At 41.0% G+C, this 23,659-nt stretch overlaps 2 protein-coding genes across 4 annotated transcripts in view; one reads left to right on the top strand and one right to left on the bottom strand.

Moving 5' to 3' along the window:
• Positions 1 to 23,659, top strand: part of LOC125895849 (uncharacterized) — a 369,147-nt gene that overhangs the window by 230,884 nt on the left and 114,604 nt on the right. The window lies entirely within an intron of this gene.
• Positions 1,877 to 8,577, bottom strand: LOC125895846 (claudin-18-like). Of its 2 annotated transcripts, none has more exons than XM_049588000.1 (5): positions 8,043 to 8,577; positions 5,084 to 5,248; positions 4,862 to 5,000; positions 4,671 to 4,784; positions 1,877 to 2,624 (listed from the first exon to the last, which is right to left on the bottom strand). In XM_049588000.1, the coding sequence occupies exons 1-5, from the start codon at positions 8,260 to 8,262 to the stop codon at positions 2,486 to 2,488; spliced, it is 777 nt and encodes a 258-aa protein (XP_049443957.1). In that variant the 5' UTR covers positions 8,263 to 8,577; the 3' UTR covers positions 1,877 to 2,485. The 2 variants fall into 2 exon arrangements, with proteins under 2 accessions (XP_049443957.1, XP_049443958.1); XM_049588001.1 differs by lacking the exon at positions 8,043 to 8,577 and adding an exon at positions 7,322 to 7,578.

Genomic DNA, 23,659 nt, shown 5'->3' with positions numbered 1-23,659 from the left:
AGCTGCTAATGGACATTTCCTCTACTCATATGAAGCCAGGGACGGGTCCATGTCATTGGTTCGACAGCCCATTGGTTCGACATCCCATTAGTCCGAATGTCCGCGGTGCTGAACAGCTCGCGGCGGGCGTATGGTGCGCCGCGACCAGCTTGAGGCGGAGCAGGCTCACGGCTTATGTGTTTGTCACTTTCTTTTTCATTTTAACCCACACCATGATGTTTTCCTGACCCTAACCAAGTAGTTTTTGTGCATAAACCTAACCAGACCTTAACCACAGGGCATCATGATGATTTCGGAACGGACTTAGGAACAATGAGTTTAATATGGTTGGAACAATGGGATGTCGAACCAATGGGCTGTTCCCGCCAGGGACAACAGCAACATTTAACAAAGTTAACGTTACAATATTCGGCTCCATTATAACTCACAAGGTTCACTGACAAATGTCATAAGCCATGTTTCCATCAGCCTGTTTAGATGCGCATCTAGAAGTGCCACATCGGAAAATTATGATGGAAACACCAAAATTTGAATTAAAATCCCCTGATTCGCACAAACTAAAATACGCTCGCTTTAGCCGGGTTTTGGTTGATTTGAAAAATGTTGATTTGCAAAACGGGGGATGGAAACAGTTATGTTCGAATTAAGTCTGATGTAACGCACCTCTCTCCATGGTGATATCCACACTCCAGGTCGGGAAGGCGGCAATGCATTTACAAGCTGGTTGCCAACTGCCAGAAAACGTAGAAGACGAATAATGCGATTCTTGTTTTGTTTCTGGTAACATTTCCCAATGATTCGAATCACTTTTGGATGGAAACACAGCTATAGACTCTACGTTGCCACAGTACCTCTGTAGGCATGGCGTCGATTCGAAGCAAAAGTGTAAATCCTGATTTACGATGACCATCAACGGCTGTGCAGCAGTGTTGCCAAGCAGCTAAACTCTGTAGGCCAAACAGCTAACTTTTGGTTTAGCGCTCTGCTAATTTAAGTGGGGATGAAATGATTTAATCTTGCAGCTCTTCTAGACTTTCGAAATGTTATCAGACCAAATGGTTAAAATCCCGATAGTGAAATAAGTCATTTCTGGGTTTTGATGCTCAAAAAAATGTATCCATTGATTTACAGGTGTCTCTTTCCCAATGTAAGTCAATGGCAAAAATTCTATTTGGGCCACACGGCATCACTTGCTGGTGTAATTCTGTTTTTGGCAACTACAAAAATTGCCTTCAAAGCTCAGCGCTGTTCCTGGGGGTTTGGGTGGAGGGGATGGTGGATGGTATGACATATCGGTAAGATACCTGCCAAGGTGCAGACCACTGTTCAAGACCAACTAACAACAAAACCGGTTGTATTTTGTAGAGACCCTGCTGTTTATTTTCACTGGGCATAATGCCACATGAAGTGGAGACACTGCCGCATTTCCAGGCTGGATAGTGCCTGTAAATCTGGTTATTTTAGGCCAAAACATGATCTTTTCCATAACAGGTGTTTTTTGTGCCTAAACTAACCACACAGTAACCATATGTATCTGCCATTTAATAATGTAAATGTAACATATCCGTGGTTTGCAGAAATGTACATCGCCAGCATTTTTTTCTGGTGATTTGGGTTGAGTCTCTAGATGGTAAACAGTTTGTGTGGTGTGACCCTTTTGATTTAGTGATTTGTAAATCTCCACTAACAGTACACTAGGCTAAGTTTGAACTGACACTACAAACACCGGGTGCACCGGACGGGCTCCAGTTTTCTAATTAATCGAATCGAATCTAATTAATCGAATGATTCTACACATAGTCGAATCTCTGGTCGGACTGCCATTATCTTTATTTTGTGTTGCATGTTGTGGTGCTGAATTTTGAATTAGACAAAATAAGAATCACATTTTTTTTATTTGACACAAAAATAACAATACAAATCACAAAACAGCATTTGATAATTAGTAATGTTATTTTAAAAAACAAACAAACATTAAAAAACACCATAGAAGTTTAAAGGGTTGCGGTGGTATATTGGTTTCAAGGTTAACTGTGGTATGTAAATTCTCACATATCGTACCATGTATAATTACTTAATGACAGTATTGGGAAAAATGCAGAGAATATAACCTTAATTTAAGTTATGTTCAGAAGGGAGAGTTTTTAAACATACTTTCATTTTAAAAAATGGTTTGAAGTTTCAGTTACAATAATAAAACATTTGTTTAACTAAAAAGTACCTTTGTGTTTTCATTCCTTTAAGGATCACTGTAACTGATAATAATAATTCTGTAATACTGTTATACTTTAATATTTCCTGAGACAGTACCATGAAAGTCTCATACCGTTGCAACCCTAGATGTTTAGCAGTTTAGGCAAATTAGAGAGAAATAAAAAAAATAAACAACCACTCTTCCCATTAATACGATAAAACAAGAGAAAAATGCTGAATCATCACAGAGTGGCAAAATATAAAAGAGAGGTATCTACAAGAGTGAATGATTCTACACATAGTCGAATCTCTGGTTGGACTGAGGTCCGTCCATACTCTGGGCCTTGTAGGAGTCGTTGTAGGCTGGACGGGGTCTGTCAGACTTGTAGATAGTGTGGTGAGAGGGGGCTTTGTAGGCCATCCCGTCGTACCTGGAGATTATCAGAAAATAAACAACTTTAAATAAAAGGCAGACGCATAAAGAGTCTAGTCTGAAGTCTCTTTAGCTGCTGAAGTGAAATAAAATATCCAAAGTCACACCTACGCCTCATCAGTCTGGTTATTTCACCTCATGAATATTAAAATTGTCATAAACAACAGGATTGAAAATATACTGCAAGTAAAAAAGTGTGACCAGGAGAATATTAGGGTTCCTGTGTATTGTTCTGTAAGCAGCCTCGCAAGCATTTGCAACTCTGCATTATGTATATGCAGAGAAAAAAACCCCACACACACATCAAATGACTTGCATTTACATTTTGCTGAGTTTGTGTCCTTAACTTTCAAAAGAAAGATTTTTACTGCTCCACAGCATAATAGAATTTATCCAGGGGTGCTTTACAGGGGCGGGAGTTTGATATCAGAGGTCGAGGGGGCACAGTATAGGCACAAGTCCTCAAATACACTTTAGTTTTTCAGATACCCCCACATAAAGTTGAACAAAACCAAGTCGTCACATGTCACCACTTTGTCAGTCGCCTTTTATGTTTATATATTTCTGGCTCAGTATCCTTCTACGTCTGCTGTTAATGGTCTGGGACGCCACAACCAACGCTGGGACAAAAACAAAGCACATGGTAATGTTTAGAAAAAAAACATCATGGTTTGGCTCAATATTCATACAGGAAGTGAACACCAGCCTCCTGGGTGAAAGTCCGAGGTTTGTTGGACCATCAACCACCCCATGCACCTTTAGGGACTCTCTAGCTTCTTAAATTTCGTTGTCGTCCACCGATACATCATACCGCCACGACAGGTGCTGTCCTGACAACTGGCGGTGTATTATAACATCGCAAAAGGCTCCATCCAGCCGTGTTACACACTGATGCCGCTCAATGACAAATCATATTGCCACAAATAGTGTCTTTTGGCGTTGGTGTCTGACGATGACATCACTGACAAAGTGGCGGTATTTGATGACTTCGGAATAAGAACCACCATCCTGTCTACCTCCCGATGACAAAGTCAGCTTATATTACATCACTTTAGAAACGGATATGTATCAAATGTATAAATGAAATGTATTCATGGTTTGCAGAAGCGTATAATGCCAACGAGCTAGAGTTGTCTTGCTTTGGTCTGATTTAGGGACTCATTTTGTTACAAAGGTGCATAATGGCCGAGAGTTGGTTCGTGTTCTCACGGCAACATTTACAAGCGGACCAGATCAAATGCCTTGAGCGAAAAAGCTGCTCTTGATTGGTCAGAATTTCCATATGGGAAAAATCCAGGAAGTAAACAAAACGTTGAAGAAGAGTACACTTGCGAGATAAATGTGACACTTTCTAATGTCACAATGGAGGGACAACTATGCAGGTTGATTTTAGCGCTGCTCATCGTGGACTATATTGCTGTCACTGTTCATTTTAGTCAAACCATACAGTTTGAAAACGAGGCGCGGCTCCAACTAGAAAACAATGTTTTGATGCATTGGATGTGCTGAATGTGCATATTAAGGCAGTACAGGAGGAGGTGCACATTAATAATCCTCCAGGACTGTAACATGCTCATGTTTAACCCAAACAATGTGTCACGTGACTGCAGTTGGTTCAGATTGAGGTTGGAACACGTTCTCACCACAAACGAACCGCACCAGAGTTTGTTTGTAACCGGACTGAGACCACCCCTTCAAGAAGATCTCGGTCCGGTTGTTTTGGTGCACACCTGAGTGTGATTGCTGTGTTCACACCTGCCCAAACGAACCGCACTTAGGGGGCAAAAGAACTTGAGTTCAACTGAACCAAACCAAACAAGGCAGGTGTGAAAGCACCCTAAATGTGCAATAATAGTTCCCTGATGTCTGCCCTACACCTAAAAGCAAAATGAATATCAAAATATTTTTTTATTATAAAACTAAAGCCGAGAGGCTTTTAAATACAATGTTGTCAAAGACAGATATTTCACAGACCCCACCATTTCTGTAAAAGGTCATTAAAGGTCACAGATCAGTTATTTCCTCCTTCACTGATGAAACATACCGTTGCCTATTATCTGGAGTCATCCCACGGCAGGCCAGACACATCAGGATGCCTCCAATGACCAGGATAGCTGCGCCGATCCAGCCCACGAAAAGAGCGGGGCCAAAAGTGTACCTGAAAGAAGACAGTGGTTACAGTAAAACATCACAAAGTGTTGTATCAGATAAAACATCATCTTAAGAAGACTTTACCTTGGAGCGAGATTTCCTGAAAGTCCGCCAACACCCCCTCCTCCAAACATATTGAACCCACCCTCGGTGAATGTTGTGAAGCGAAAACTCTGCACAATCAAGTTAGCGAAGGCCGACACCCCGGCGATGCCGCAGACACCTACAAATTGAGAGCAGATAATGAGATCGGTGCAGAGCAGTTTAGCTTTAATAACTGACAGAACACTGAAAACACTACTGCACCTGCAAGAAGAAACATAATTCCAGATGTCAGAGACATTGTCGCTTTCATGTTGTCCTCCATGTTCCCCATTTTCAAGCACTTCAGGGAAAAAATGGCGATCAGGCAGCCGATGGCTCCGAGAACAATACCGACAATCATCAGGGCGCGAACGGCCTGAAGCAGAGCTGAAAGTCACAGTTACACCAGTCAGAACATTTCTCATCACATTTCCTCATAAAACTGATCTGCAGCTTGGTTGGAAATAAGGTGAAGGACTTGTGTGCTTCGGTATGTTTTTTACTTTCTTCTTCAACTCCACAACATTTCAGAGGAAAACATTTTACTCAATAATTATCGCAATAAATTATGATATATTTTTACATATGAAACAAGTAAATAAAGTTATTAAAATTTAAAATTAGCTCAATTTCCACCAGCTGCAACATAAACTGCAGTAACACTTTATTAAGGTATCTACAGATAGTTCATAGACCCCTACAGGGCTGACATCACAATGACATCATTTTATTAGCTAAAGGCAAACCTGCCTCTCCACCACAGGGCTGTAGGCTTAATAGGAGTCTTAAAATGTGGTCTTGTTGTGTTATTGGGAGCCAGAATAGAAGGAGTCATGGCTCAAAACCAGCCGCCACTGCCCGTCAACAAACACAAAGACAGCTATGGTTAAATGCGTTAAGACCAAAGGACTGGACGGAGGCCATCATCAAAAATGCTCACATGTGCAGCGCACACTTCATATCAGGTTAGGGAAAAGTATTTCCTGTTGTAGGGATGAATAACGTTATGTGTATTAAGGGTTATCATGTCCACCTCATCAGAAACTGGGGAGGGATTAAGAGGAATGTTGGATTTCTCTGTAATGCTAACTTTTTAGCACATTAGCTAACGTTAGCTCTGATCGCAAAACAAACCAAAGAAAACTGTTCAAGTGTCGTCCTCCTTTGTAAGATTGGCACAGTAATCAACCACAAAGCTTCCTGTGACATCATCCATCCACTGAGTGAGAGCATATGGGTCGGCCAGTCTGGTCCTGTTGGTCAGTGTTATTCATGTAACACTCACAGTCCTGGAGAGTGAGTGACCTGACATGGTGCGCTGGTAAATTCAGTCTGACACTCACTGCACCACTGCAACATATTTCACTTGCCTCCATGCTGCTTTCTACTGTTTACTAACCTGTTTTCTGGCTCTTTCTCTTAAAAAGTGTTTTATTGAAAAGATTGACCTCCAGAAACTTTGGAAAAGACACCACATGTGTAGGATAGGTGTACATAGAGCCTCCAATGTTGACATCATGTCACCATGAAACATTACTATTGCAATTTCTCCCTAGCTGGGCCCATTTTTAATTAGATTGACTGGACTACTATGGTAGGCCTGTTGTTATTTAAATATTCAGCTGTCCAGCTATTCAAGAGACAAAAGATATGTTTTTAAAAAATTAAATTATCGAACTATCTTAAGTTCAAATTTGACCTGTCTGGCAGAATTTCATACACAGTTCAGGATGCTTTAAAGAATAATACAACAATAAAGCAGAAAGACATCTATACAAATATACAGATATATCTACAGAAATCCTCACACACACACATATACATGCAAGAAACTGTGAATTACTTAAGGTGATGCTAAAAGGCTGTAGGTCGCTCCTAAATGATCAAAATCTTGGATCTTTGCACGTGTATCAGGAATTAATCAAAAGAGGCTCAGAGAGCTCAGAGTTCATGGCATTTGTTTGCAATTAAAGTGAAAAGCAAGAAAACAAAACTGCAGTTATGTTTCCAGCGACATAAAACTCATAACTCGAGGCAGCGTTTAGTAAAACATATTGACCCAAATGTCGTCTTTCAATGGACTCAGATATTGTACCTGTATTCTTTCCCACTTAAGCCTTTAAGACCTTATGTACAATATGCTCTACACTACATTCAGCTGTTAAGTACAGAGTGTGGAAATGTACTTTACATTGTGTGACACTCTGCTAAAGCTTGTGCTTGCTCAGCTAAGCTTTGGATGTCTCATCAAATTTCCATTTGATTCCAGAGAGACACCATCTTTTCTGCAGTCCGCTGCATTTTTCATGCAGCAGGGAAATGGAGAAAATCTGCCCTAAAACCTCCCGAATATTCTAAAGTACCTTCCAAGGTCCTTTGGAAAAATGTTCTGCTTAATCCAACATGTGGAGAAATGTTTGATAAATGTCTTTTTTTTCTCTCAGAGTGTAATTCTCTTACCTGGCAGTCCCAGGATGGTGAAAAACGGCCTGCACTGTGTCGTACCGTATGCTGTCCCTACGCACGTGTTCCACAACCCGGAGTAGGTGTAAATGTTTGTTACCACATTCACAGATCGGTCTTGCAAGCTCCACATGTCCATCGCAGTCGCGGCTGACATTAAGAACTGCCCCAACCCGGACAACATGAAGCCGATTAACTGGATCATCAAGGCAGCCATTTTAGATGCAAAACAAAGTTACCGCCAACGCTGTGGTGGAGTCATGAAATGGCAGCGTCGGAGCTGCTGCTTATCTTTATGTGTGTTTCAACAGGGAACAGGTCTTATCAGGTGTTTACCTAATTTTCTTTGTGTCGGTTTCGGGAAGCGGTAGCGACGAGAATTTCCACCACTGAGTAACGAAGGGTGTGGTTTGACCTTCCGTCATTATTTTCCCATCATTCTGAGGAAGAACTGAACTGAATTGGTTCTGATATATTAATCCCCCCAGTGAGTTAATTCCTTTTACCAGTGATAATGAACTTTTCACCCCAATAATTAACCAATATTCCAGTATAACACCAATAAATAATGGAACATAAAAGTGCAGCCATATTTGACTTATATTCTGTAGACGTGGCTGCATTCAACCAACAAATTATCTTAATTTGTTTTGGTTTTTTTGTTTTTTTTTTGTATTTTCATCCATGTTACTTCTGCTAACGACAAATTAGTGCTCACCTGGCAGCCCCAGTATGGTGAAATATGGTCGGCACTCTGCGAAGCCGGAGCTCTGCTGCACACACGATCTCCACAGGCCCGAGGAATAGAACACAGAAGTCACAATGTCGTCGAGTCGGTCTTGCGTTGCCCACTGGTCCATCCCCGTTGCTGCAATTATTCCCGCCAGACCTATCAAACTCAGAATGAAGCCCAGCACTTGACAGAGGGTGGCTGCCATGGTGCTGTCTGTTCTCTGCTGCTGGTAAAGAATACTTTCTGGGTTGAAAAGCTCAAACGGCCTCTCCTCAGTGCTGCGGCTGTGTGTTTGAATATGATATCTGTAGATGTGAAGTCAAGAAGGACTCCACCAGTGACCCTGCTTGTTTGCACACAGCCCAGTGGTGTACAGGAGAGGTTGGGTGGAGCGTATTATTAAAATATGATTAATGTTGATGACTAACTCTGGTCAGTGAAGCGGGAACATGACCCACTCTAAGCGCTAATTACTTTGAGTTACTTTATTGTGCTAATGGTGTTTTTCAAAATGAACCTTGAATTCAGTGTCAAGCTGCTGCTGGTGTGTACTGCTGGCAGATTTATATTAAAATGTCCCAGATTACTTCCTTAAATTGAAATTGGTATTGGTAGAAGTTGTTGTGAATTCAAACCACAAAGCGTAAAGACCCCGAAACCTATTTTCTCAATCAGCTTCTTACTGTGAGCGATGGGGTTCTACATGGTCCTGCAAGTTTCTTCCAGAGTTTGTTGATTTCACATGAATGATACTTTTATTTTCTGGGTTGTTGTCACTTTTTTGAACCAGCTGGAAAAAATGAGGTCACGTCTGTCTGTGCACCAAACAGGATTTAGCATTATTTTAATCAAAACGTGATGAGTTGTGCGTTGTGTTGTTGGGTGTTTATGTTGTCTTACTGTTGTCAATCAAACCAGATCAAACCACACCCACACAGTCTTGATGAAGCAGTTTAAATCCACGATCATACAGAAAGTGTTTTAGCAGCTGGAGGTGACTTTTTGTAATTGTTTTTAAAAAGAATTAAGTTTTTTGCTCACGGTTTGTACGTTGAGACGCACTTGCATTTCTGAGCTCTAGGTGCCTGGCATTTTTGCTGGAGCACTCTGAACTCCTCCAGTTGAAAAAACTTCAACTCAGAGCGGAAAAACACCCCACGTCATCTTCTGTGTTAATTGTTGACGTCTGGGACGCCGTGTCAACTTTAGCCTGTTACATGCATTGTCTCTTTTCAAAACACACTTCTGTTTTCACAAGAAATGTACAGTTTGCATACAGTCCCTTTCAAAATAAAAGCACTACGTTGGTACAACACCACAAATTGACATTTTTCCTGTCAACAACACACACGTGGTTGAGTTTAGGAAAAAAGAACAGGGTTTGGTTTTGCCTTTTTACAGGAAGCAAACATCGGCCTCCTGGGTGAAAGTTGGTGGTTGTTGGACCCATCTATCACCACTCTCGTCCACCCTTCTCGGACTTCTGCCGCCTTAACTTTCATTGTTGTCCCGCCACATTAAACTATAACGATGACCAGCTGCATATCATACTGATGTGAAAGCTGTTTCGCTGTCTCCCTCTGTTTCTAGTCTTTGTGCTAAGCTAAGCTAACCAGCTGCTAGCTGTAGTCCTGTAGTTAACTTCTCATGTCATTCTCCACCAGAAAGTAAATGAGCGTATTTCCCAAAATATTCAACAATGCATTTAGGCCGAATAAATGATATCCAAGTGTTTTTTTCTTAACTATATTTTTGACTGTTGCTTATTTAGTCATAAACATTAAATAAATACTTTTTAATCAGGCTTCTGAAGAGCAGTTATTTTCTGAGTAATATCCTGACTTTAGCTGCCGTCCATGTGGGTTTATCTTTGGACATTCAACACAGTTTCATGTTTTAATGGCTGACAAAACCATCTAAGTTACACTGTATCCTGTTTACAGCTTCATAGTTGAGTCATATCCCAGTGATGGGAAACCTGGGATGGGCTGGTAATTAGCGATACCAGCCACCATACTCAGACATGTTTCTCTACAGTAACACTGATGGTTATGATCCAGAAAAAGAAGATGTATAGAAACACCTCGAAATCAAGGCAGCGAGATGAGCTCAACAATACACAAACATATTAACTCAGTTGGTTTGTTCATTAAGTTTCTTACTACAGTTATGTTTAATTTATTTCAGTGTTATTATGAGCAGCCTAAACTAAACTGAGGAACATCTGCGGCTGTGTTAGGCGATACTAGATGACACTGTTGTTTGGGTGGGTGCTCTGTATCGTTGTGGCACCAGCAGCATTCAGGCAAAAGCAAATACTGATATGATTGTAGTGAACTGAAACCAATTTGCCTGTGGCTGATATGTCGAGGGGAACATGTGAGACACCAGGACGGAACTGAAACTGAGTTGGGGCCTCGTTCAGAGCGAAACACAGCCTGTATTATCATCATATTTACATATAAAATGAACATACAAAACTGAACCTTTGCTTAACGCGAGTTAATGTCAGGCGTTTCAGGAAGAGGTGTATGAGAGTCGTCTTATAGGTTCAGATGTTTTTCTAACTTTATTTAGTAGAGATGCAACGATGTGGATTTTTTTTCAACTGATACCTCTAACCAATAATTTCACATTTTTGTATTTTAAAAAGAAGTGTATAACCTGTAGTTTATGTTCACCTGAAGGTAAAAAAGGCTGAGATGTAGTGAGAAAATATGTATGATTTAATATTCTGTAGCCCTGACCAAACCAAATCTGGCTTTATATTATTGGCACTATTTATCTGCTATAATTTTACTTATCAGAATAATGCACAGTAACAAAAATGTCCCATTATCGGCTCGACATATATCGTGCATCCCTGTTATCTAGTGCTCTTGCTTTTACAAACATGGACAGTAACAATTATTAGACTTTTAATTATGATAAACCTTTTCATACAAACCCTAAGTTAGTACTGCTGGTGGTGAAACAAGCACAAATTACTCACCTTTGAATTTCAAAATAAAAGACGGCCATTATCAAATTATTATTTAGTCATTTCAGAATAACATAACATAGGAAAAATATATACATTAAAAGGTAACCCTGGATAATTTCTGTTTATTCCACAAACTATCACCAGAGTCTCAGCATTTACATTCAGTGCAAGCACTAAATAAAAACTCCACCTGAGCCAAAGACAAGTGGAGAATGAGGTTAGATAAATATTTTCAAAGGCAGACTGGCCTCTCAGCTCTTTACACAGTAAATCACTGATGAAAGTATTTCAAGTGACCCACCCAGTGAAGCACACATTCACACAGGCGACCTGATTTGATCACAGGCAACAGAAATAAAAGTAGCACACTGCGCTAATGATTTTTTTCTGTCTGCTGTGCGAAGCCATTTGTCTCCCAGCAGGCTGAACCTTGAGCAAACAACTTTTCCAGCATCTGCAGGAGCCGCTGTTTACTTATCATGAGCTGCCCTGACAAATATACATGAAAAGAGAAGCTACTGCACACACATGTGTTTGCCAAGTGGCTAAGATCATAAGATTTATTCACTGTCGAGTCGTGGCTGCCGTGAATAATAAAATGCTTCCTGAAGTATTTTAAGAAGCAGTAATTCAATGCAGCTGAACAAGCAGCAAACTGCCAGTGGGTCAGTCACCTCCTGCTCTGCACCCAAATATTGTTCGCACACACAGGACTTTATTTTGGAGATCCAAATGTTGTCAGATATACTAAAATATGTCAGGCTGAATTTGGAGGCAAAGTAAGTAATGTAGAACATCCTGTAGCCATTAAAAAACATGGAGTCTGACACGTGACTCAGTGTAACGGTTACACAGTGTGTAGAGCTAGAACAAGCTTAAACAGACGATGATTTACGATTCAGTCAGACAATAAGGAAAAATATGTTTTCTCGACTTAGGGGCAGCACAACAAGCTGTTAACACAATGATGACATATCATCTCATTACCAAAGTCAACTTGACAACACGAGATCGCCACAATCTATGTTTGAGGAGAAAGGGGTGTGTATTCTGTGGTCTGATAACTGTTCTGTTTTTCATCTCTTGTGGTTAATTTGAAACCTTGAGTTACAACTGGATTGAGAAAAATTGAGACCGACACAGAGTTCACTTATGTTAAAGTCCTTTCTGGTGATTGAAAGGTAAGATAGGAAACACCACTCGCCCTATGCTGTATGTTGCAAATAAAACAATATGCGTGAGTGAATTACATATAAAGTCAATGTAAAGATGCGATTAGACGCGAATTCCCACCAGGCGGCACAATGGACACGACGCAAATACATATGCGTTGAATCTTGACATTCTAACAACACTGCAGTCAGCGTGTGGTTATGTTTAGGAACAATATCCACTCGGTTATCCATCCATCCATTTTCTAACCGCTTATCCTCTTGCGGGTCGCAGGGGGGCTGGAGCCTATCCCAGCTGACATTGGGCGAGAGGCAGGGTACACCCTGGTCACCAGACTATCGCAGGGCTGACACATAGAGACAGACAACCATCCATGCTCACATTCACACCTACAGACAATTTAGAGTCACCAGTTAACCTGCATGTCTTTGGACTGTAGGAGGAAGCTGGAGTACCTGGAGAAACCCATGCTGACATGGTGAGAACATGCAAACTCCACACAGAAGGGCTCCCACACCCGGGATCGAACCAGGAACCCTCTTGCTGTGAGGCGACAGTGCTAACCACCACACCACCATGCCGCCCCCCACTCGTTCATAGTTAGGGAAAAAATCATGTTTTGGCTTAAAATACATGTTTGGTGGCCCAAAGCTGCTGGAAAAGCAGCAATGGGTCACTAAAAAACACTCACATTCAATGGCACCAAAGCTGTTGTAAAAGCAGTGACGGGTTGCTATGAAACATCCACATTTGGCGGCGCAAAAGCCACTGGAAAAGTGATGATTGGTGGCCCACAAAACCCGTCATTTGTCTGCACAAAGGCCGTTGCAAAAACAGCCACAGGTAACTAAATAACTTCCATATTCTGTAGCACAAACGCTGCTGGAAAAGCGTCAATGGGTCGCTAAAAAAGACCCATGTTTTGCGGCACAAAAGCAACTGGAAAAGAAGTGATCGGTCCCAAAAAAAAACAGCCACATTTGGCAGCCAAGGAATCACTGTAAAAGCAGAGACGGGTTGCTAAAAAACATCCAATTCTGCAGCACAAAAGCTGCTGGAAAAGCGGCCACCTGGTGCTAATAACAACCAGTGTCGTTTGTGAAATTGTGTCAAACAGTATCACTGCACAGTGTGTACCTACTGCTAGCTCACCGAGCACCACTGAGCTAGCCAACATTCAGCTCAGCCGAGAAGGACGCCGTTAATGTCCTCATCTCACACTGTAACGAGCACGAGCCTCTCGTCCATGAGTGGATGCACGCTTCCTTCTGCCCAGTGATACAGTTGGTGGGTGTAGTTTGGTAGAAAGAAAATAGTTCCTATATGAAACTGCACACAACATGGTTTGTGGATTATCGTTACTAACTAGGTCATGATTTCTGAAAAGAGACATTGCTGTTGAGTTTTTCAAATGTATTTTTTGGTGCTTTGAGCAGCACAAGCCGAGTGCTATTGAGTTCCATTATATTGGAGAGAAGGCAGACATCTCTACAGCTGATATCTCCAACACTCGACAACCCACACCAAAACAATCTCGACTGACAAAGAGCACTAGATGTAAAAGGGAAAATGCACATTTGTGATTCGGGGTGAACTGTCCCTTTAAGGCGAGAAACAAAAGGGAAACAGTATATAAAGGGGTTAAAATGAGACAGTGAGTCCTGCCTGATGCAGCCCCACAAACAGCATGTCATATAGCAAAGTGTGTAGCATAATCTGCTGTCATTTTCTCTGACTTTGTTCGGAAAAAGTTTGGGTGACAGACCTTGAAAGAAAATTTCCACACCAACTTCTATTTTGAACTTCAGTCAAGAGCTCCATTACCACTCAGGCTACAATAAGAAAACACTAGAAAGAGATGTGCTGAAATGATGAAAGGCTGTCTCGGAAAATGGTAGAAAAATGGCCCATTTACTTTCTTCCACCTTTTGGGTGTCTAAATGGATTTTTATTCAGTAATCAGTGCACTGCTGCCTGGCGGACACTAGAGGGCAGAGTGAGCGCAGAGAACACAGGCGGCGGTCGCAGCAGGGAGCAAACTTGCTGGGAGTGTGATAAGAAGTCCTTTCACGCAGCATGGCCTGGAGTGAATGTGCTATTTCTCTGAGGGCATCAGGAACTTCTACAAAATATGAGCAGGTCGGGAGGAGGACAATCAGGATTTCAGTACATATTTCCTTCTGTGCACGAGGGTGCACGTGACAGAAATCAGGAGGAATTAACACTGTTATAGCACTGGGTTAAAAAACAGGTTTAACATGAGCCAGACCGAGTGTGCTAAATGAGTCACATGAGTTCCAACTTCAAACCTCCAAACAATGAACACTACCTGAGCAGCCTGGGAGACGAACACACACCCACACCCACACACACACACACACACACATCCACACAAATCTGTTACATTTGAAGAATGAGAGAAAACTTCAAAAATCCCTGAGCAATTAACCAATCACAGTCCAGCAGGACAGTGTGACAGAGTGCACACATCATTGGTCGACAGGCTCGCATCCGTTATGCTTTCAGTGGGGCGAGATCTAAATTAGAGAGCCAATTAACTCTGCTAATAGCCCTCTCCTATTTAATCTGGAAGACAATGGGGATTGAAGAAGAAGCTTTTACAATATCCTCTTTCTGCCACGATTCTGAGGGTCTGCGTTTGCCTCCTTGTTTTCACTTCAATTAGCCCAGTGCTTTCTATGATTAAGTACCTATAATTATTTTTCAATTAAGGCTTTGATCTGGTGTGTACTGTATACAGCTCCTTAGCGTGCCGGGAAGAATGAGGATGAAACAGTAAATTTGTTCCCTTCTGTGTCGTGTTGATGAGGGTGCAAGTGAGATTAAGCTTGCAGAGCTGCTGGGAGAGCTGCTGCAGCCGCACGACTTGATCAAATGTTGACGAGATTTTTTTTTCTTGCTCTTTGCATCAAACTTTTTTTATTTTCTGAGGTCCATCCGCAGAGCTGCTTGTGTTGATGTTGATGAGAGGATGTAACTCTTGTGACCTGACGTGCCATATGATTTCATTTTGATTATTCCTATAACTCTCCTGATTTTATGCATTTCTATGAGACAATCAAAGACCATAATTTGCTACAATTTCTTAGATCTTTTTTTGGTTCATTCGCATTTTTTCTTGTTCATTCAAGGTTATTTATAAATGTATTAATTACCAGTTTCATAGACAGTTTTCACCCTTTAAACACTGCAACGTAAATGGTCCACCAGGGCTTGCATTGGTATTTTTCCTTACTGTGATGTCATTTCTTGGAGTATTTTCAAATGCTTCATATCCCTAAATCTGCACAACCTAAGCTAAAAGGTCATGTAGGTCAGTAAACTATAATAATTGAAAAAAGTATTGAAACTGTGTCATAAATTTAAAAAAAAAAAAATCTACAAAAACCTGACTTTTTCCCATCAAATTTTACAAAATTTTATTTATTTTATTCACAATCCTAACCTATAATAATCCATCACTGATCAAACTATGACATAAATACACTCTCCTCACCCTCGATCAACCACACATTGATAACCAATATTACCACGTGTAGAAAACAAATACGAAAATACGAATTGAGAATACCAACAACAGTATCACCCTGAGTGTGCTTCACATTCTCTCTAATCATTTTTAAATGTCAACACAAACATATCCAACAGATTTTAAAATCTAGAAACATAAACAAAATATTCCAAAAGTTATTTGAACTATTTAGATCATTTAAATTTTGAGATATACTCATTTTTAGGAGCAGAGTGAAAAGGCATCGTGATGGATTCATCTTTCCTCTGGTGCGACCCTGTGTGTTTGCACCACATGTGACGTAGTGCAGTGATGTCACGACAAGCAATGACAATGTGATGACACAGAAGACAGAAGCCTGTTCACGTTATAATGGTTTTTATATATATAAAAACATTAAAGCAAGAACAGGCTTTGCACCACACGCAGAGTAAGCTGACAGCAGGTAATGACATGATGACACAGAAGTCTTAGTTTTCTGCTGCAAAAAGAATGAATGCTCTGGCTATCATGTTTTTTTTAGAGTGATATATATACAGGATTAGGGAAACAGTGATTCCCATGGCCATAACAGGGAAATAGCAGCGTGATTACAGCTAAACACCATGTTTGCATAACATAAGTTAAAGTAATGTGAGGTCAAGATGTGTTGATGGGGAAGAATAAAGTCTGAGCTTCCTGCTGCAAAAAGAATGAATGTTGGAGCTGTTATGGACGCTTCACACACAGAAGATCTATACAATCAGCACAGTTTCAAGATCAGAGTCACCAATTTAGTATCTCACCAAATGTCTCCCCTTCTGTTCCTGAGATATGATGTTGAGTAATGGACAGAAAAGTGTTTTATGCAGAACATTCTGATGTCACAGTGAAGCTGACCTTTGACCTTTTGGATGTAAAATGTTATCACTTTGTTATTTTATCCTGTTGGAGATTTCTGTGAAGTTTTGTTTTATTATCATAAGAATTCTTGAGTTATAGCCAGAAACTGTTTTTTTGAGGTCATACTGACCTTGACCTTTGACCGGCAAAGTCTAATTAGTCCATTGTTGAGTACAAGTGGACGCCCCAGTTCAACCGCCCTGCCTGCATGTTACGCCCCTGCAGTAAACATGTTGCATCATCTCTCGTGTTAGTCTGTTTTTTCTATTGTTTTGTTTTTACACTAACTGCTTCTGATAATAATACAACCAAAGGCACATTCACACCAGGATAGTCCGGGGACTCGGTTTGATTGGGTGGGGAATGGTGAAAAAATTTCACACCTACATTTGCTTGGGTTCACTTTCACACTGCACTTTTTAAAGCGGACCAAACCGCCTGGACAACGTCACACAGTTACAACAGCTGCTCGTTTGCTCATCGATTGGCCAGGATGAAATCTACTGGACTGTGATGAAATCCATCCCCTTCAGTCGGATTGGTTACCACAACAACACCAAACACCAAAATGCAATGTGCTCTACGTCACTTCCTCTCTTTGGTTCGCTGGATAGTCCATTTGCATTTCCCACTGTAAGCGAACCACACCAGGGTTCACTTGCAAGTGAACCGAGACCCCCAGTTTTCAAGCGGGCCAGTGTTTGAATGAGCTCTCACACCACTACAAATGAACTGAACTATCCGTGGAAGTGGACTGGAGTTCGTTTAAAGCGGACCAAACCAGTGTGAATGCATCCTAAACTAACAGTGTAGTATGACGACCAGCTTATGATATACAGTGTATACAGTTAGCATGCATTAGGGCTGCTTGTTATGGCAAAAATAATAATCACGATGATCTAAGATTACTGGTTGTGTTGCTTTGTGTTAAGAAGTATAAAAAAGCAGCATAAAAAAAGAATTCTACTTCAGTACAACAACTGAGGAAATGTACTTATTTACTTTTCACCGCTGATTATCAGGCTCAAACTTATGTTGCATGACCTGCGGTGGTGGAAGAAGTACTCAAATCTTTTACTGAAGTAAACGCAGCGATACTACCATGTGGAAATACTCTGTTACAAGTGAAAGTCCTGCATTAGAGACTTTCCCTAAGTAAGAGTACAAAAGTATCACCATCAAAATAAACATGAAGTCCCAAAAGTAATTATGCAGAATGGCCCATTTCAATCATGTATCTTATATTACTGGATTATAATTACTGATGCGATACTGAATGTTTTAGCCAGTTAAAGTGGAGATCATTTGAATTACCTTATATACTGCTGGGTACCTTAAATTATAATTTATTAGCTGATGTATTTTTTGCAAGATAAATCTGCAAAGTAACTTAAGTTATGTACAGTATATATGTAGAGGAGTAAAAAGTAGAATATTTGCCCTCAAAATGTGGAGCAGTAGTATTAATTAGCATGAAGTACCTCCAAACTGCTTCACTAAGTAATTATAGTCCTTGAGTAAATGTACTTAGTTACTTTCCACCATATGACATGCATGCAGACTGTGATATGTGTTACTTTACTCTGATTTTGACTTCAGTGCACTCTCAGGTGAGGCATGGCAGCAGCTCAACCAGCGAAACAAAGCCAAACGCGTCAGTAAAACAAAGAAAACAAGTTGATCCTCTCATGCACGACGAGCTACTTAATAACACTTACAGGCTATTATAATTCCTGTGTTTACCTGAAGCTACCTGACCTGGGAGGTAGATTCACAGCGCCGTGATGTGCAGGGTAAAATGACAGTCTGGGTTAATTATCTGTAAAGCTGCGAGGATTAGAGGAATTCACAATAAAATGCAACCCCGAGGGTGGTAGAGAGGTAGAACATGTTTCAAAGGGGAAGGCCTGAGGTCTCATACTAACAGACTCATCCAGAGAAGGGAGCAGTGTAAAAAGTCAACCTGAACAGGATGTTCTCATAAACTCTTTGTATGTTTTCCTACGAAAAGCAACACACCAAAATTCATACATATCCCATGTTATGATGAGCCAGTAGTCTGTGTGTAACCCATGTATTTTGGAGGACTGATCACATGACCAAGGTGCTGAGGAGAGTTAAGAAGGAAGCGGTCCTTGGTGGCCCAGTTTTGGCGGCCCGGTGACCAGTGTTAGGAATCGTGTGAACTTTGGGTGAACTTCAAGTCATTTTAAGGTATGTTGTCACCATGTTTCTTTTTTCCTTAAGACCTAAATCTAACCTCCCTAACTTCACGTAACTTTGGTTAAGATCGTAACGTCAATTGTGGGCTAATTTGCAGCATGTCACGAACCATTGTGTATCGCCAACACGTTCTCATTCCAAGTCATCACACATCGCCACTTTGACCCCCTTTATACCTGGTATTAACATGAGTCTCTGGTGTCCACATCCAGATCCGTTTGCTATCCGATCACGCTCCGTTTCGCTGATGTCACATCCTCCTCTTCTTCTTCTGCAAAAATTTCCAGCAGCAGACTAAAACGTCATATCCTGTGCGCCGCAACAACAACAACAACAACAAGATGTTAGCCGCCCGTGAAGTCCCATTATTGTATGGACTCCTCCTTGTTTTTCAACGTTACACACCATATTTCTAATGTACATTATGCTTCAATGTCTTCGAAAAAAGGACAAGTTGCCCTGCCCCAAGCACTCCTTTTGTTAGTACCCTTTGCCTTTCCGTACGCAAGTTTGAGATGTTTTATTTTTTGCTGACACTGGAGCCAGGACCAGTTGTAGCAGTTGTCTGCCATTATCTTTGCCATATCTTCGTGGATGGTGTGGTTGCGGTACGAAGTGTCCAGTTTTGCCTGGACACTTTTGTCGGACCAAACGGAGAGCCGACGTCTCACCGTGACTCCATCCTTGGCTATCGACCATGTTTTCTTTTTCTTGGCAGTCAGTGACGGTTGTTGTTGTTGTCTTCTTCTCCCTTCTTCCTGTGTCCAGCTGGTGCACCTCGCTTCCGTATTTTCGCCCACGAGGTTGTTGCATGTGGATTGGAGACGCATTTGCATTTACACTTGTGTTTGATGTAGTAACAATGCGCCCCTGACCACCTTCAGATGTCGTTTGGCAGATTGGATAACAATCCGCCCTCAGTGCGTTTCGAATGTATTTACACCTGTACTTTCATGTGATCAAGAGCAACCCGATTGCAATCCAGTCACAAAAAACGTATGTTAATGCCAGGTGTCAAGGGAGTCTTTGTCAGTGGACTTTCACGTCTACATTTTACGTGTTAGGTGTCCTCCTGTGTCTGCTGTTGGTGTTCGTCAAAAAAGCACGCGGTTAGGTTTAGAAAAAACATCATGGTTTGGCTTCATATTCATTCAGAGAGCGAATGCTGGCCTCCGAGGTGAAAGTCTGGGGTTTGTTGGATCCATAGCTCCCACCTACCCTAATGGGAATTTTTTTAGCTCCTTATATTTGCTTGTTACTGTCATCCAGCTAACTGGCAGCACATCATATCATATCATATCATATCATATCATATCATATCATATCATATCATACTGTCACGAAAGGGGGCTTTTGGCATCAGATGTCTGACGCTGAAATTACAGACAAAGCGTCAGGATACGTTGACCTGAAATACAGATAAATAGTTTTTCATCTACTTATAAGAGATCGCATATAGCAGACACTTAATTTTCCACACTCACACTAAACTTTTCAGAAACAGTTTGTATCAATTTCAGGTGGAAAATTGTAGATTTTTCTTTTAATTTATGACACAAATTCAGTACTTTTATTACATATGGTTTACTGACTTAAATAATCTTTTAGCTTAGATTGTAAAAAATGTAGGGATATAAAGCATTTGAAGATACTCCAAGAAATGACATCACAATAAGCAAAAATACCCATGTAGGCACTGGAGGACCATTCTATTGCAGAGTTCAAAGGGTTAAAATGTTATTCACCAATCAAGTAAAAGTAAAATAGATTCAGACCCATCCCTCGTGCAAATCCTATTAAAAGTTTTGGACAAAAAAGCTTTACATATGTGAGCATGTCAGAGTCCATTATATTGAGGCCTACTTCCTGTATTTGGACTGTGGTCGCTGGTGGAGGGTGAGAAACAGAAATCCATTGAGAGGCCAGTAATTAACTCCTTTACTGTAATTAAAACACTCGAGTCTCTTAAGGGTGTCAGGCTCCTAATGAGTTGTGACATTTTAGAGGCTCGGTGTACCCAAAACTGTACTGTCACCATGCGCTGGCCACTGCAGACGCAGAGAGCTCCTCGCTGCAGCGCAAAGGAAGTGCTGAAGAAAAAAATAAAAGGCGAGGGGAAGAAAGAGGAAGATGGGACGCTTTCATCGCCCGAGAAGGGTCGAGAGAGGAGGAAATAATGAAATATCAGGGCTTTGTGAAAAATAGAAAAATAAAAATGGGGGGTGCAGGTAGGGGTGCGGCAGGAGGAGGAGGACGGAGGGGGTGAGGGGGGGTTAGGAATTGTGTCTGAAACATTTTGTATGACCTCCTCCCTCGCCCATCCATCAGGCAGGCTGGCTCATTATTCTAACTAGCCAGTTCTTTTCTTCTGTTGCGGGACGCCATCAGCTGCAATCTGCATGCCAATTATCGGCCAGACCCCCTGATACCCCTGCATGGAAAATGATCTGTCAAGGAAAAAAAACGAAAAAGCGAGAAGGCTTGTGCACTGTAGCCCCAATCTCTCCAACTCCCCCCCTCACACACACACACACACACACATCTCCCCCCTTTTTACACTCTACTCCTCTCTCTCCGCTTTCCTGTACAGCAGTGACAGGGCTTCCTAGAAAATTAATCTATGGAAAGAGAAGAAAAAAATTATAAATGTAGCTATTCTCCCACTCCGGCCGCTCAGTTCTCTGGGCTCCGGAGGGCAGGGGAAGTGGAGTTTGTGATAATTGCCAGGGAGAGGGGGGCGATAACAAAGGGACACTCTTCCCCTGAATGTTACACTAAGGGCAAGAGGAGCGGTCATGAAGCAACCATCATGCTTTTTACGCTCCCAGGTATGCTCCCTTTCTTCCTTTCACTCCCATCTATTTCATCATCAAATTACAGATGGGATGAGCTGCCATTTCTGATCACTCTCTTGATCTCTTAACTGTGGCGGATAGGCAGTGCCAGGAATAAAGAAATTTGATGTCAGCGGGCCATCCTGTAATCGCTATAGCCACGTGAACTGTGCCCGACGATCATAAACAAAGCCTGAATACATTTGAAAGTCACAATTGACCATTTGCTAAGTCTCGCCCCGCTTGGTGTAACGGTTGCTAAGCCTGTCAAGCTTTCAGAGCCTGCATGGCATGTATGCAGTTTATGACCGCTGCATTAACGTGCTCCTCAGATGGTTCAAGTATGAAATTTTAAGTCGTAATGTAGAAACAACACTGACGCGACAAAGAAAATGTGTTGCATTAAGTAAAGTGAAACAATTTGAAGCTTTATATTAGGGTACGAAGCGGGAAGATGCCCCCTACCTCCTTGAATCCTCTCCTAACTAATACATGGCACTAAATATAGTCTCAACACTTGTATTAAATGCTACAGTGAATGCTGACATTTCATCTGATTGCTGCATTCTTGAAATTTATTCCACCAGTCATTTTAAACTGTTCTATTTTCTTGTCACTGGAAAATAGTGATCTATGTATTTATGTATGTACACATATACTGTATGTATGTAAACATCATATCATGCATGCTCCTATCATGACGGCCCAACAGCAGATGGAAACATGAAATACAATTCTTTCAATGTATGTAATATTCATTCATTGTGCAAAATAAGAAAAAGCATGTTGGCTGATTCTAATAGTTTATTTCAAAGCCAATATCTGCCGATACTGATGTGCCGATATTATGTGCATTCCTAATACGTAGATAGATAGATGGATAGATAGATTAGACCCTTTGGGCCAAAACCCCTCTGATCATTGTGCCTCAAAATATTATTTAGAAAGTTTATCTAGTCTATAGTCATATATGACTTTATATAGTTCATATCTATATATTGTAGTAGTATAGTACTGTATTTTCAACGGCTTGCTAGCATTATTAGCTAGCTAGCCATCATTAGCATTGCTAGCAATCTAGAATTAGCAAACATTTTTAGCTAGCATGCCAGAGGAAAACATCCTGAAATAAAAACACTTAGCCTGAGGGAAAAGCTACACTGCTTCGAGATTAGTGTGGATGGACCAGTTTGGAACAACTGTTCTAGATAGTCCATTAATGTGTTGGGTTGTGATTTTAGTTTGTTTTAGTTAGCTAGATATCTTGTTTTGAGCTCAGGGGTATTGCCCCAGGAGTAGGGCAAGATGCCCTCTTACAAGATTTGCATTTCCGTGCTTCAACAACAAAATTGGCAACTGCACCAATTTATGTTTATGCATCATCATCCTGGGCACGCTAAAATCATATCACATCTTATAAGAGGCGTCCTCCCCCATTTTACCCTTGTGATTTTTTTCCCAGGCTTGTTTCTGCACCAGAACATTGCCCCAAACCAATAGAATATTGCGTTGCCTCACTTGTTACCAGGGTAAATGCCAAAAAATAACTTTTCTTAGTAATCTAGATCACTCTACATGGACAGCAACTCACAGTTAAAACCTGATATAATAATCTCACCAGATGAATCATGTGGAAGACGTGGAAATGGAGAAACAGCATTGTTCTTAGATTTCAAATATGAAAAGGAAAAATGTAAGATAAGACCATTTGTATATCACTCACCCTGTGTTATTGAATATTTGAAGAAGACTGTTTTTCTCACATGCCTCCACGCTGAACAGAGAATCCAGAAAGGCAAACATTCCTGATGAATTGAAGTAAATCCACATTTACCAACAGCAAAACTATGTCAAAATATCTGTTTACAAACTGTCACACAACTCGTGCAGTATCACTCTTCTTATCTCCATCTTCTTATTTATCTAGTTGTGTGATCAGTACTTCTCAACCACATGCATTTTCGCTACAACCATA

This window comes from Epinephelus fuscoguttatus, linkage group LG10, assembly GCF_011397635.1.
Source record: "Epinephelus fuscoguttatus linkage group LG10, E.fuscoguttatus.final_Chr_v1".
NCBI classification, from domain to species: domain Eukaryota; kingdom Metazoa; phylum Chordata; class Actinopteri; order Perciformes; family Serranidae; genus Epinephelus; species Epinephelus fuscoguttatus.
The sequence above is the reverse complement of the archived record's forward strand: the minus strand, read 5'-3'. Positions and strand labels throughout refer to the sequence as shown.

Coding starts and splice junctions, on each gene's coding strand:
- LOC125895846 (XM_049588000.1), bottom strand. CDS start 8,262: ATGGCAGCCACCCTCTGTCAAGTGCTGGGCTTCATTCTGAGTTTGATA. Junction 5,249..8,042: donor CACCATACTGGGGCTGCCAG/GTGAGCACTAAT, acceptor TGTGACTTTCAG/CTCTGCTTCAGGCCGTTCGC. Junction 5,001..5,083: donor AATTATGTTTCTTCTTGCAG/GTGCAGTAGTGT, acceptor CTCAATTTGTAG/GTGTCTGCGGCATCGCCGGG.